General features: G+C 40.0%; 1 protein-coding gene across 1 annotated transcript in view; it reads right to left on the bottom strand.

Annotated features, from left to right (window-relative positions):
• Positions 1-13,944, bottom strand: part of fig4a (FIG4 phosphoinositide 5-phosphatase a) — a 106,878-nt gene that overhangs the window by 42,207 nt on the left and 50,727 nt on the right. Inside the window, exons 16-20 of the mRNA XM_033649039.2 lie at positions 13,329-13,495; positions 7,982-8,120; positions 4,108-4,166; positions 2,358-2,505; positions 2,005-2,088 (exon numbers count right to left, since the gene is read on the bottom strand). Coding sequence (XP_033504930.1) covers positions 2,005-2,088; positions 2,358-2,505; positions 4,108-4,166; positions 7,982-8,120; positions 13,329-13,495 — 597 coding nt within the window. The remainder of the gene's footprint in view (positions 1-2,004; positions 2,089-2,357; positions 2,506-4,107; positions 4,167-7,981; positions 8,121-13,328; positions 13,496-13,944) is intronic.

Here is a 13,944-nt window from a genome sequence, read left to right as displayed (position 1 = left end):
TGGCGGATGTTTGCAATCTTACTCACACTGTGACTCAACCTCCAAAAACTTCCACAACCATGGAGGGTGTTTATACTTCAACCTGTAGTGATCCTATTTTCACTGACATACATGAGCTGTGTTTACAGGCGGTGTCAGTGGGATGGAGAGACCATTATTTGGCAGCTTGAACAATAAAGACTAAAATGCCAAAGTCTGGAGTTAGGACAGTCTACCACAGATCATATAAAAGATTTAATGCTGACTCATTTATGAATGATCTACAGTTGACAACCTGTTATTATACTCCCTGTGCCAAATAAGATACTTGATAAAATGTTAAATTATTTTGATAAAAATGGTCTATTGATAAAATCACAGCATGCTAGACCAGCAGCATGTTGCAGCAGCTATACATAAGTTCTCTAACCCTGCGTTGAAACTATTAAGTTAGTGTTTGGTTGCACTCATGCCCATAGACTGTATATAATGATGGACAACATGTCTCCACTCACTCCAACTGTACCAAAATGAAGGCAAAATAAACCATCTTGCGCTGGTGATGGCATTTGGAGCCAGAGTCTGTGCAGTAGCCATGTCTGTGGTATCAATTTCCCGCCCATACACCTGTCCAACCTATCGCAAGCAGCGCCACTGATCTCGGGCATGATTGCCACACATAGCTGTCAATCATGATGTCAAACCCTCTTTTCATTGCATCAAATATGTAATTAAAACCACACTTATTATAGACTTAAACACTTGAACATACATCAGTGTGGTAAGTACAACCTAAAATGACAGAAACCTTTTTTTTGGGAAAAGTTTTTTGACATGTACTTTATTGTTTTCATTTGGCCCATGTCCCATCTACTATCAAGATGTTTAGGCTTCACTGTGAGGGAGCTGTCATATCATTTGCTATTTCATGGTAGACTCTACACCTACTAAGGGCTAGGCATAAGATTGAATTTTTAAATTTACGCATATGATGGAACTAATTCAGCTGATGCAACCCTTAAACATTTAGTAACACATAAACTCCGACTGAAGTTAAAAATTACGTTCAAACTCGGCTATGTTTGAACTTATGCTCAGCTGGTGAATTCCAGTGATGAACATTCAAGTAGCACAGCATTAGTACAGCTGAGTGATCAATGGTTAAAAAATATGGATGACAGGAAACTAGTTGGGGCTTTTCTGTCAGCATAAAAATATGGCGCCGTTCCACAAGGTACTTGCTTTGGTCCACTTTTAATTTCACATTTTCATAAGTGTTAAAAACACCAATGTAGTTATGAATGCGGATGACTTCACTTTTTTTGTTGCTTCACCAACATTAGTGTTGTTTTTATTGCTATTTATTTGTGACAATCTTGTTTTTGTCTTCATTGTAAGCTCCTATTGTCCATATTTTTATATAATTTCAGTCATTCTACTTATTTTCTTATCTTTATATTTGGCTTGTTTTGCCTTTTCTTGTTTTATCGATACCATGTGATTTTAAATTTTTGTTTGGTTTTTTTGTTATCATCTTGGTGATGACCCCAAGAGAACAAGCCACCATTCTGTAGAGGCTAATGGGGATCCAAATAAAGACTAAAGAATAAACATTAAAGAAAAACATTAAAGCAGTACAGAACATCAGATCGGCCAGGTGTAGTGCAGTTGTTGTCATGCTGTGCTGCTGTAATGGGGAGACAATTATGACTCATCAGCACATGAGGTTTTTAATCAAGGAGTTATTCTCTCACAGTATGTGTGTGCAGGAGTGATTATTTTAAAAATATATGCCAACACACACACATGGAGTTCATGACAGGTAAATTAAACACTGTGTGTTCTAAACAAAGATGGGAAAAAGGACAAAGCCTTGTTTTTGGTAACCTGAGAACACAGTGTCAAATGAAGCCACGTGTGTGAGGGCACAGTGACATGGGATTTATTACATTAAAAACTGAATAAAGAAAACACCAACCAAAACATCACAAAGGTGGACACGTACGTTGCCTGAGATACACTCACCCCAGCACTGATTTCCCTGTTTCCTCTGGCTTGCGGACTGTGAACGGGCTTGGATCCACTCCGACAGTCTTGGGCATAAATTCCCTTTATGAACACATATAGCAGGGAAACTCATTAGCTGACATCCTGTAATATCATCATAATTAGAGCTAATGAATGTTTGGTACACTATTATCAGAGTTGTTTACTGTCAACCAAATCTGCAATGTCGATTCACACCTCACCAATTTTTAAGCAATAACTTCAACGCTGCAGTAAGATGAAAAACATCTCTGCCTGTAGATTACAGTCCATTTTGGGGGGTTTATGTAAAAAAAAAAAATCGAAAGGGTTTTGCATGTGTGTGTACTCACCTTGCAGAGTTGGTCATGGCGATGCAGAATGTGTCATCAAAGGAGGTAAGTTCATAAGGTTTGAAGAATTCTGTGTAAATGTCAATGCTCTCCTCAAAACGGTTGACTCTCTTCACTTTGACCTTCTTCATGGTCTCCTCACATGAGACTGCAGCCACACCAGAACGCACAAGCAAACACATAGAAAAAAAAAACAAAGTTTAAAACATGTACCATAAAAAAACAAAACTAACAATGAATGTAACCAAATAATAAGTATCACCTGTGTAGCTGAAGCTTGATATATCTTATTTCTCTGTGCTGCATTATTGTACAAAAACTGTTAAATAGAAGTCCAATGACCCACAATGTTGTACCGAGTGACATTTTTTTTCATTATAATGATCTGTCACACACTGTTCTTCTACTATAAAAATGCCCTGTATACCAAATCTGCAGACAGAAACAGCGCCCAGCAAATACATTTCTTCCTCCCTTTATGAAAAACTACAGTGTCTAGCTGTGTTAGTACAATTTTCCTAAAAAATCCTGGCAATGATGAATTCACACAAACCTAGAATACTTCCGATGGCCACTGATTCACCTTCATCTTGAAGCTTGAAAAGCAACTAGAAAAGCACTCGGAGAGCGCAGACCTCCGCCAAGCAGCTCGGATTTCCCACCATTTTATTATTTTATCCACTTCGCTTCAACCGATCACCACCAAAATTTTATCATCTATTCCTTGTCCCATTTCATCAAAATCCGTTCAGAACTTTTTGAGTTATTTTGCAGACAAACAGACCAACGCTGGCGAAAACATAACCTCCTTGGCGGAGGTAATAAACAACTTTAAATGGATCAAGGCATTGACCTGTAGCTGCTTCTGTTACATAACCAAGAACCCATAGACTATCATCTGACAATGAAAAAGCCTCTGGGGGCAAAGGCCAATATTTCCGGCTACAGATCTGCTGTAGCCAGTGAATAACTGCACCAAAACTTCCTCTTCTATTTGCCATAGAGCTTTGATTTTCTGCCTGAGCCCACTAGGCCCAACCCGGCCCAGGCTGTAATATATTATTATTTCCCCGTTTGTTTGTTTGTTTGTTTTTAGAACTGGCGGTTCTTGTGCATTGATGACAGCAGTTGCATTGGACTAAATCAAAGAGAAAGAGAAAATGTGCGAGATATAGGCAGATAAGGCTGACAGAAAGCTAAATCAGCTTCAGACGACAGTCAGTGGGTTTTGAAACTGCATTTTGGCAAATGTGTTCCGCCTCTCCACACAGACAATTTACTTGCCATGACTTGACATGTGCAGATACCTGTTTTTAGACATAACATACATGTGGTGTTTTCCCAGTTGGAAATTTCAATTGGACTGCCTCCTGCAGTCCAATTTCCAACTCAGAAAGTTGGATGAACTTAACCAGCCTGCTGGTTGGCTATCTTTGACCTTTCGTAGACTTGGTCACTGGTATTTGTTCATTTATAAAGGCCATACTGGGCAAACTCACTTCGTACATTTGTACTTTGATTGAGCAGAGATCTGACTGTAGCTATAGTCTGAGATCTTAACGCATAGTTTTGTGGTCTGATTCTAGTGCACAGACTGAGCTGGGAAAGAAACCTGTGGTTGTTTGGCTGTATGGGACCTACCTGGTTAAATATGGGTTAAATATAAAATAAATAAATAAAAAAGACTTCTGTGGTTACATATTATAGATGTTGCAGACATTATTGCTGATATCATATAGTGAAGACGTACCTTCATCATAGGGCACTGGGAGGTAGGACAAGATTCCTGCTGACCACCACAGTGTGTAGCTGCAAAAAGACAAAATACACAAATTTGTTTAAACTTTCCACTGACTGGTGTGTGATCTGCAGTCTGCACAGTCTCTTCTGGGACATCACATAACCTAGATATGAAAATTGGCTTGCCTGGACCACCTACTGTACAACTCCTGAATACATCAGTCTTTTATTCTATACTACCAATTTGAGTGAGAGCTCTGACAATGATTTAGTGTGTGATGTGCTACTTAGGTGAGTCTGAGAGAAAAAGCACAGTGTGTGGCTACTGAATTGATTTCAGTTCCAGCCACGCTAATTTCTTGGAATAATGGCTCAGCTACCTTGGCCTATTGTGTCTACATAAACTAGTGCCCTGTAGCAGAAAACTGGGTCTAGTTTTATGTAAGCATGAAGACAATGGAGAGCTTGTACTGCAGTATGCTCCTACACACATGTGCACAAATGACAAGGACAGAACTACTGGGGGTCAAAACTTGTCATGAAATACACAAAGTAAGCACAGATGAGTAAGGACGGAGCAAGCGACAAACCAATAATATGCATCTCACAGGGCACAAACACATCAGCTTGAAAAGAAAACAGCTACATAAACAGTCTATAAAATCATATATACAGCATGAGATAAACACAGAAATCCTGTACTGTATGTGTGCATCCTACATGAATGCTACTTTTAAATAAGTACATACATATATTGGAGAAAAGAGGAACCAGGAGTCAGTAAATGTAACAAGGCTGTTAGAAGTGCTGATTTTGGACAGCACTCAGGTGCGAGAGATTTCAGGTATCTCATAGTCATTACATCGTCTAAAAGTTTGGTGGTCGACACACGAAAACACTTGACAACATGAAAATATCAACTTGACAGCACACTGTGTTCTGGGCTTCTTGCAGCGCTTTTTCTAAATGCTGTGCATGTGGCATCACCTGGATGTTTTTGTATGCCGTCAAGTTGGTAACAGTGTTAATGTTGTTGACGAAAACTATGCCGAAAACTTCGTCAACGACCTTTTGTCCGTGACGCGATCGAAATGATGATGAAAAACTAAGACGGTATCTATGCTTCATTTTCATTGACCAGACGTGACGAAAATGTTCAAGGTAGACTATCAGACATTGAATGCCAATTATCACTCACACCGGAGCAGCCTTAGCCATTGGTGTAAGTTATGAGCTGTAATTCAGCAGTAAATAATCAGCTGTGTGTGTGTCTGGCTATGGATGGTGGAGCTTTTGAATGGATTTAAAGAGTTTGTTAGTTGCAGCGGTGGCTGTTGGCTGCTGAATGGCAGCGGAGCAAGTAGCCCCTGGCCGCTGGACTTCACAGCTGATTCTCATGGGACTCTGTTTAATCTGCACTGTTTTAGGAAGATTTATGGGTTGATGCTGTTTGACAGGCAGGTAGGAGGCTCGGTTATTTGTCAGTGTAGATCAGTTTTCTCTGACGGAGATGAAAGTTTAGTTTAAACACCACCTCTGTGAGATATGAGTTTAAGAAGTTCTGCTTCTTAAAGGCCCAGTGTGTAAAATGGGTTGAAAACAGTGACATCAGTGGTCAAATTCTAGATTGCAGGGCTCACTCGCTCACCCCTCCCGTCGGGTAAATGACGGTGGCCTCGTAGGGACAAAAAGCCTTGTGCACGACTTTTTCAGGAGTAGGTCTATCTAGCGACAAGGTGAATGTTTATTTAGAAATCTAAACCATGTTACGATATTGTAATGAATCCCTCACTAGCAGGAGACCAGAGTAGCGTTCGGGAAAAAGGCCCGTTTATTTGAGCACTCCAGAAACTCCGGTAACACTCCACTCCGTCCCAAACTCTGACTCTTCTAGCGTAACAGACACACTTCATAACTTTACACACATACTCGTTTGCCATACTGAGTGGGGACCCCCCTCCCCTCTCTGCTCCGCCAATCTCCAGCCCGCACACTGACTGACAGGGTAGCCTGTAAACAGAGCTCAGCTGTTTATTTAGCCTAGCAATATCTCCGGACAATAGTCGCTGCAATGGATGACTTTGAACGCGATTTTGAAGAGTTTCTTGTAGCGGACACAGACCCAGGGCCATACCTGTTTGAGCCGGAGTACACAGATGAGGAACTCCATGTGTTTGATGCTGAGCGGGTGAGAAGAGAGGCTGAATGCACAGAATGGGATTCAGTGCTACTGCTACCATCGTTGGGGAGATATATCACCAGGAGGAAAAGCGCCGCAGAGAGTGCATCACAAGGAATGAAGTTGCGTCTTCTTTTCCTCACAGATGACGGTTCGGGTTCATTCTCTCCTGTTGCGTGGTAAGTGTGGTCCATTCGCAAACTTTATAACTAAAAAAAACTTTTCACTACTCTCTATCGACGAACTACTAACACTCTCTGCTGTTTCCTCCTCCTCCTTCCTTCCTTCCGCTGTCTTCGTTGGTTCATTTATACACGCGAAACGCGTTCTCTGGCTGGCTGGATTGTCCACTCGGTCTGCTGTACATACATGGCGGCGCAAGATGGCGACCTCTCTAAAGCAAGGCCCTTGCTATATATATATATAAAAGCATAATTATAATTATAAGGCTACGAAAACCAAACGAATTTTATTTTATAGCGATCATACACTTGTATAAACATATTAATGGGTAGAATATTCAGATTCAGATTCAGATTGACAATAAACCATGCCAAATATTACACACTGGCCCTTTAACAGTGAGATAGATAGGTCAGAGTTTACAATGAACCTGGGTACAAATCCTAATTGCCTCAGATTAATTATTTGTGGTTTCAAAGTTTCTGAGATCAGAAATAGAGAAATGTTGAGCATTTCAAATGACGATCAGTGAGTGTGTGCTCGTAAATCAGCCCTTGAACCCGAACCTTGAAGTTTGTAAGTGTTCAGAGATTATTTGTAGTTGGAGAAAAGTTTGTCTAAATGAAATATTTATGCAACCTGTCACCTTGATTCTGATTTCTGATACATGACTAAAACGTTTTGCATTTTCTTCGACTAAAACTAGACTAAAACTATGATGACTAAAATGCGACTAAAACTAAGCATTTTCATCTCAAGACTAGGACTAAATCTAAAACAGACATATGAACACTGGTTGGTAAGGATGTTTCTGCATTTGCCTGTGTTGTGTCTAGTTGCAGCTCATTTCCCACTTCTTGGCCACCATATTAAAGGGCTTGTAAGCCGATCATATCCTGACCCTAAGAACTTAATTCACTGTATCCTAGAAAAAACAACAATGTTACTAAATTACCTGCATATTTCTCCATTTTGTTGTTTTAAGATGACTTCTACATTTATACGTGTTTCCGCACATGTCAGTGTGTTGAGCTTTCAAGCCACAGTATTAACTCCACAGTATTCAGATACAGAAGCCACAGTAATGTGGACAACAAAAATCGGGCCATGGTTGTAAGCCATGAAGCAAACCTCAGGGGAGCCACACGCATAATTACACTTTGAGGCCAAAGCTCTGTGCCCCAGGTAAAGAGGAGGCTTGATAGCTACCAATTGGAATGACCAGAAAAGCAATCACATGAAAAAACACCCACGTGAGCAACTTCACTGCTCGGGGTAGTCCTTTACAGCTTGGGCTTTCAGATAAAGGCTTTCTCAGAAACAGCAGTGCTAATCTTTTGTGAGCAATTCCCCACTGAGATATTTAATTAACACAAAAACATGTGCGTGTGTGTTTTTAAGTTTTCCATAAACATGTAACTGCACTTGTATATTCAGATGGAAGCGTTTTTATTTCGATTTCTCCATGTATGTAACAGCAAGTGGTCGTGTGTTTTAAGTGTACAACTATATGTGTGTTTACCTCCGTCTGTCCTGAGGGAGGGCCATGGTGTTCCTCTGATGCAGGTAGAAGTCAGTGGGCAGCTCCCACAGGTGAGGCTTGGACTCTGATGGCTGGTAGACTTGGAGAAACAGATTGATGGCATCCTGTCTGTCAGCATCTAAAAAGCATCAGAAGAGATGAGACTGCAAAGACGCCAATGAAGAACATATTATTGAAGCATTATTCATTTATTCAAAAGGATCTCCATTAGCTGATCCCAATGGCATCATATGCTATACAATAACTGAAGTAGAAGTTCTTCCTGTGAGCAAAATCACAGGTTCCCTATAGTTTTAAACACTCCTAACGATATTCTACTCTGGCTACAGTATAGCGTGCCAGACTTTTTGTAGCCTACAATGATAAATAAAGCTACATGCTAATGTCAGGGAAACACGTAATATTGATTGCTGATGTTAATTTCTCCCTGATTTTGGATGATATTCCTGCTGGAACGATAAGGAAGACCCGGAGATGTGGACCAATCAGAGGAGACTGAGAAAGGTGTTAAAACGGAGTGTTTCAGACAGACAGTGGATACGTTTGTTTCAGAACACACACTATGAGAAAATTAAGTGTTTTCTGACCACCATGTAAACATGTTATAGTAGAAACTCAAAATTCAAAGTCCTATTTCTCCATATATTATCCATAATTTCTCTGTCTTGCATGTAAACAAACTGACTTGGAGGCGAGCCTCTGGCCTTTCTATTGACACCTCATTTAAGCCAATAGGCGCTCCCAGTGCTGTTGCTATGGCCTCCATAGCCAACAAGGGCCTGAGCTGAGGGAGCGTACGTCACTGACATTTCTTGTAGTTTAAATGTATTTTAAGAGCCAGCAATTGGCCCACTTCACCTGAGGCTTATGGGTCTTGTAGTCAATGACACTCCGAAGCTCCACAGCAGTTTTTAACCCCTTATTGCCATCATAGAGTGTTATAAATGTACAGATATGATAGATAAATGGCTCCTACGTTGTTTCTTGGGGGAAAAAAAACAATTTAGATTTACTAGAAAGGTTTTTTATATATATAGTGAGCTCCTAAATAGACATTTCTCTCTATTTATTAGTTTTTCACTCATAATCACACATTCAGTACATTTTTTTTTTACACTTTTTTTTTTTAATTAAAAAGCACCTGAACAAAACCTTCAAAAACACGTAAAATGTATTTTCTCTCATATTGTTATTTGCTTTAAATCTAGACTGTGAGACTTCATGATATGGCTCAATTTTGTGTTTCAGCGAATACCTCCTAGTTCTTGTCATCTCCAGCTTTTTCTTTTTCTTTTTTTCAAGAAAATATTCAGGCAAAGATAAAAAAAAACTTTTATTTCAATGTGTTGAAACTTATGAAACTCAATGACAGAAGCACTTACAGTGATTCTGACAGCTGGGGAAAAACTTCAGTATTACCTTTCAAATGAGAAAATGCATGTACAAAAATGGAGCAAGTGCAGCTTTCAATTTACTTTGAGTATGTCTTGTATAGAGGTGAATTTTACAGAACCTTTTAAGGCAAGTCTCTTCTATACTTGTGGCCGTAAGAGTTTACAATGCATGCTGACTGTGTTTGTTCTTCCGGGGCAGTGTAAGACTAGTTGAGCTGCTCTGCTCAGGGCAGTTTACAGTTTCCTCAATTCTCCTTTTGATGCTGAGGACCATATTGGTGTGTAATAGTGGGGGTGATCTAAAATTAAAGATTTAACTGCCCCTCACATAGTGGGCCGAGTCGTTAAATGAACTCAAGCATGTGCTCTCTTCTGATGAAGAAGCACCTTACCAGTGAAAACTCTCTGAACTGCCACACTGCAACATGTTTGGCTATGGGAGCGTGCCAAGATAATCTCTGTGAAGGTTTGTGTGTTCAGCATGTGGCACGTGTTTTGCCCAGTTTGGTGCCATTTTATCCGTCCCCCAACTGTGAAGCCCCGTGCATGCTGCTCCAACGCTCGCGTTAGATAATTAGAAACTAAATTGGCCTCTATTAGAGACTGCAACCAAGCCTTTTCTCTTGGCAGTTTTCAACCTGAGATTCATTCAGCGCATCATGAGATAAGAGTCATGGATGAGCTGTGAACATTATGAGCACGTGCAACAGAAGCGGCTGACAAAAGCTTGGTCTCACAAGATGTATTATGAATGAAATGCACACAGGGAAAATTCTGTCCACAGGTCTGTTCAGTTTCAACACAATTACCCACCTTCACTTGGTCTCATCAAAACACTCATCCGAATTTCCTCCTTCAGTTTCCGAGGCTGTAAACATATGGCAGTGAGTACTGTATGTGTGTGTCTTAATGTATCTGTGAGTCAGAGAGAAGCTGACCGAGTGCTTGGCAGAGATTTATAAGCATACGTCATTCACTGTGAACTCTGGGATGATTAGTGTGTATGTTCTGATAAATATCAGATATCCATTTTGATCAAGTGTAAAAAAAAAAAAATCAAATAATGATAACAAAATAATAGTTACAGGTGTTGTTTGGCTACCCTAATTGATTTAACAAGTCAGAAATATTTTTGTACAGCAAAAATTCCTCTTCTAGATTTGAAACTTTGTGTTGGACTTGGTGTGTAAAGGTATTCATGATTATTGTGTTGAACAGAAGAGTACGCCATGACTGCAAGGAAGTCCCAGCCTCATTTATGCTCAAAGTTAGGTACATATGTGGTCACGAATGAAGCCTCTGTCCGTATTTGTGCATGTTTTGTGGAAGCTTACGGATACAGAAAAAACAGAGCAGAACCACCAGAGACTTTGGTGGCAGTGTAGTGTTAATAAAGCGAGATAAAACCATAGGAGACGACAAAGACATTTTAAATATGGCGGAACAGAACAAATTGATAATGTAGTAGGAAGAATTCTAAGTCAACATGTTGCAACGTATCCGTTTGTTGTCGTGTAAAACCTTTGCCTCTGCCCTACACTGCTATCTATTGGCTGTATCTATGCCATCATAAACAACATTTGAAAGTATTAGGGCAGTGATGTTTACAACGTTTGAAATGAAAGTATCTATTTTTGTTTGTAAAAGGAGTATAAATGAGCCCTTACACTGAGTGCATGTATATGTCTAGGAATAAGATAGAAGTGGTTTATTTCATAGGGTGAACAACACAATAAAATTTGTTTCCACTCAGATACCAAATAATAACAGGTCCAGAATCAAAAATACAGATATTGTTATCATTTAGTATTAAAAGCAGCTGTGTACTACAATGTGCTATGAGTTGCTTCTAAATCATAGATTGTAAAAAATAATGTACGTGGCTATGGTGACGTCACCCACTGGTTTGTAGACTCCCGTTTCGAAGCCTTGAGTTAGGCATTTCGGCTGTCGCCATCTTGGTTTTTTGGAGGTAGAAGTGAGCATACTTAGGCAAGAGGCTGGCACTGTGGAGGAGTGAGCAGTGGATCTGACTTGGAAGCTGAGGACACTATCAACAGACAGCCTTCTACTCAAAGCAACCTGCCCTTAATTATGCATAACTTTAGGCACTAACAAAATGTAAACAGTTGAGTTATGTAAGAATTCAGCCCCCATACAGTTGCCATTAGAGTTGAAATTAGCTATAGAGACCAAAACTGTTTTTTGCATCAGGCTGTAAACATGTTTATTTGTGCTGTTAAGTAAAGCATTTTAACATGGGGGTCTGTGGGGATTGACTAGCTTCTTGAGCCAGCCTCAAGTGGCCATCTGAGGAACTGCAGCTTTTGGCGCTTTCATGTGGGCTTCATTTTTTCAGAATTTCCTATAATATCGTTATTAATTTACAAGAAAAAAAAGTTGATATTTTGATATTAGAGTGGTAAATTTATGAGAAAAAAGAAGAAAATTCTCAAAGACCATGAAGTCAACTTTGCAAGAAAAATTGTGTGTGTGTGCTCTATTATATGAGTCTCACTTGACATTTCCATCAGAAAAAACAATCTGTTACTTTCCCGGCTCTGCCCTGCAACCGACCAGTGATCCCATTTTTCAAAATGAAGTGGACTGACAAGAGTCGAAAGCAAAGACACAGACAGGAGGTCGACTTAGTGGGTCAAGTAGCACAGCTCTATTACTCCTGATTTAATACACAGTAGACAACCTTCCCCTTCATTTCAGGAGCTTCACATGCCACCTGTTGATGTAGAGCAGTTACTAGTGTGCTGTGATAACACTTGTGTGCACTGTGTCTACCTACAAACTAGGGTGTCATTTGAAATTATTAGAAATCTGAGTCGCAGGCGCAGTAAAGCCACTTTATCAAGCACTGATTGGTGATTAGACCCTGGCTGCAAATCACAAAACAGAGAAAAACTTAAATCCAGTGTTTCTCTAGATAGTAATATCGAAAATCAAATGTCCTCAGAATATCCTCTCTCACAGCTGTTGACAATAAATTCAGGAATTGCCACAGAAACATTGCAAATGTCATCAAAATTGCTTTGAACGCGCCATTTACTGACACCCACAGTCCTCAGGGAGCTATGTGTCCGCCTGTGTGTGCTTGGCTGTTGTTGCTGAAAGGTAAAAACGTCCACATTTTGTCATTTTAAACATTTTAAAACGAGGTGTTGCATAACAGGCTGGAAAAATAAACAGTCTGTGCAGTCGTATGTAGTATAACAATATGACTTATGATGTGGTGTTCAGGATGTGTAAAGCGCTCCATGTTAATATGCTCTATTTTTAGAGAAGAAGCAACCAATCAAAGTGGCTATACAGCCCTGATCAGGCTTCCAAAAACTATCAGAGCTGACATTACCTCTGCAGGTGGTTACACGTGGCATGTGCTGTAAAAGGCAAAGCTAACAGTCTGGGTCATTTAGCTTGTCTTTGCAGCTGTGACTGTTTTAGCTTTACAACAGTCGTAATCTTGCTCATGCAATACACTTTGTTATCTGGAAATAATTAGCGTCAGGATTATGTAATGACTGCAGATCAATGTAACACTGTCTGAAAAGTTTCCAGTTTGTCTAAATGTTTTTGTCTAAAAGCTTATTTTATTCAAGACTGTCTACTAGAATGGCGTATGAGAGGAGTCTACTAGATTTGTCCAATGGCCAGAATTTTTCTAAGCAGACACTGGGGGGGGCGGACTCTCAAACTACTATTATACTGTGCTAACCTTGAACATGAGGGTTCAAGTTTCACACATTGTGGTGTAATATGGATGGATTTCAGGATAAAATGGATGGAGAAAATTGGAAAAACTGCTTTATCATAAAGTGGAATTTGGGGGCTACTGCGTCAAAGCTGCTTGAAAAATGCTGGTGTAATGAACCCCTTTTTAAATATTTTTGTGTGCATCTGAACGCGTCTCTGTAACACACCTGAGAAAGCGTTGCTGTAGTAGCGCGACAGTGTCTGCATGATGTCTTTGGAGTGTTGGGTCCAGGGGGCAATCTTGCGGTAGGTCTTGACCCTGTGGACCAGCTGGGAGCCGCCGTACTGCAGCGACAGAGTGTCTCCATGGTCCTCATACAGCTCCTCGAATAACCTGGACCACACAGACACAACACACAAAGACGCACATTGACACACAATCAATAGACAAACCAAATTATGGTCCTGATGTGAAGCTTGGTTGTTGTTGTTTTTTTTTCCGGTGAGTTGGGGTGTCTCACACACTATTTGGATTGTGTGTGATTACTATATGTATTGCTACCTGCTCCTGCAGAACAGAGAGGCACGCATCACATGACTCTAGATCATGGACATTGATAGTCTGCCTTGTTAGCCTGTTTGGACATCGACTGATGCAAGGTACTACACTGATATCAAAATACAGACTCTTCATCTGAGTAGATTTTTGTTGTTGGACATTATTTATTTCATCTAAATGTATATTTTAGCATTATTTAGTTGTACATATTTTTCAGTATAATGTCATGACAGTCAATTTAGGAACCACAATCAGCAAAAATCTAAGTGTATCTTTTTAAATTT

The sequence above is a fragment of the Epinephelus lanceolatus genome, chromosome 13 (assembly GCF_041903045.1).
Source record: "Epinephelus lanceolatus isolate andai-2023 chromosome 13, ASM4190304v1, whole genome shotgun sequence".
Classification (NCBI taxonomy): domain Eukaryota; kingdom Metazoa; phylum Chordata; class Actinopteri; order Perciformes; family Serranidae; genus Epinephelus; species Epinephelus lanceolatus.
This window is presented reverse-complemented; position numbering and strand designations above follow the sequence as displayed.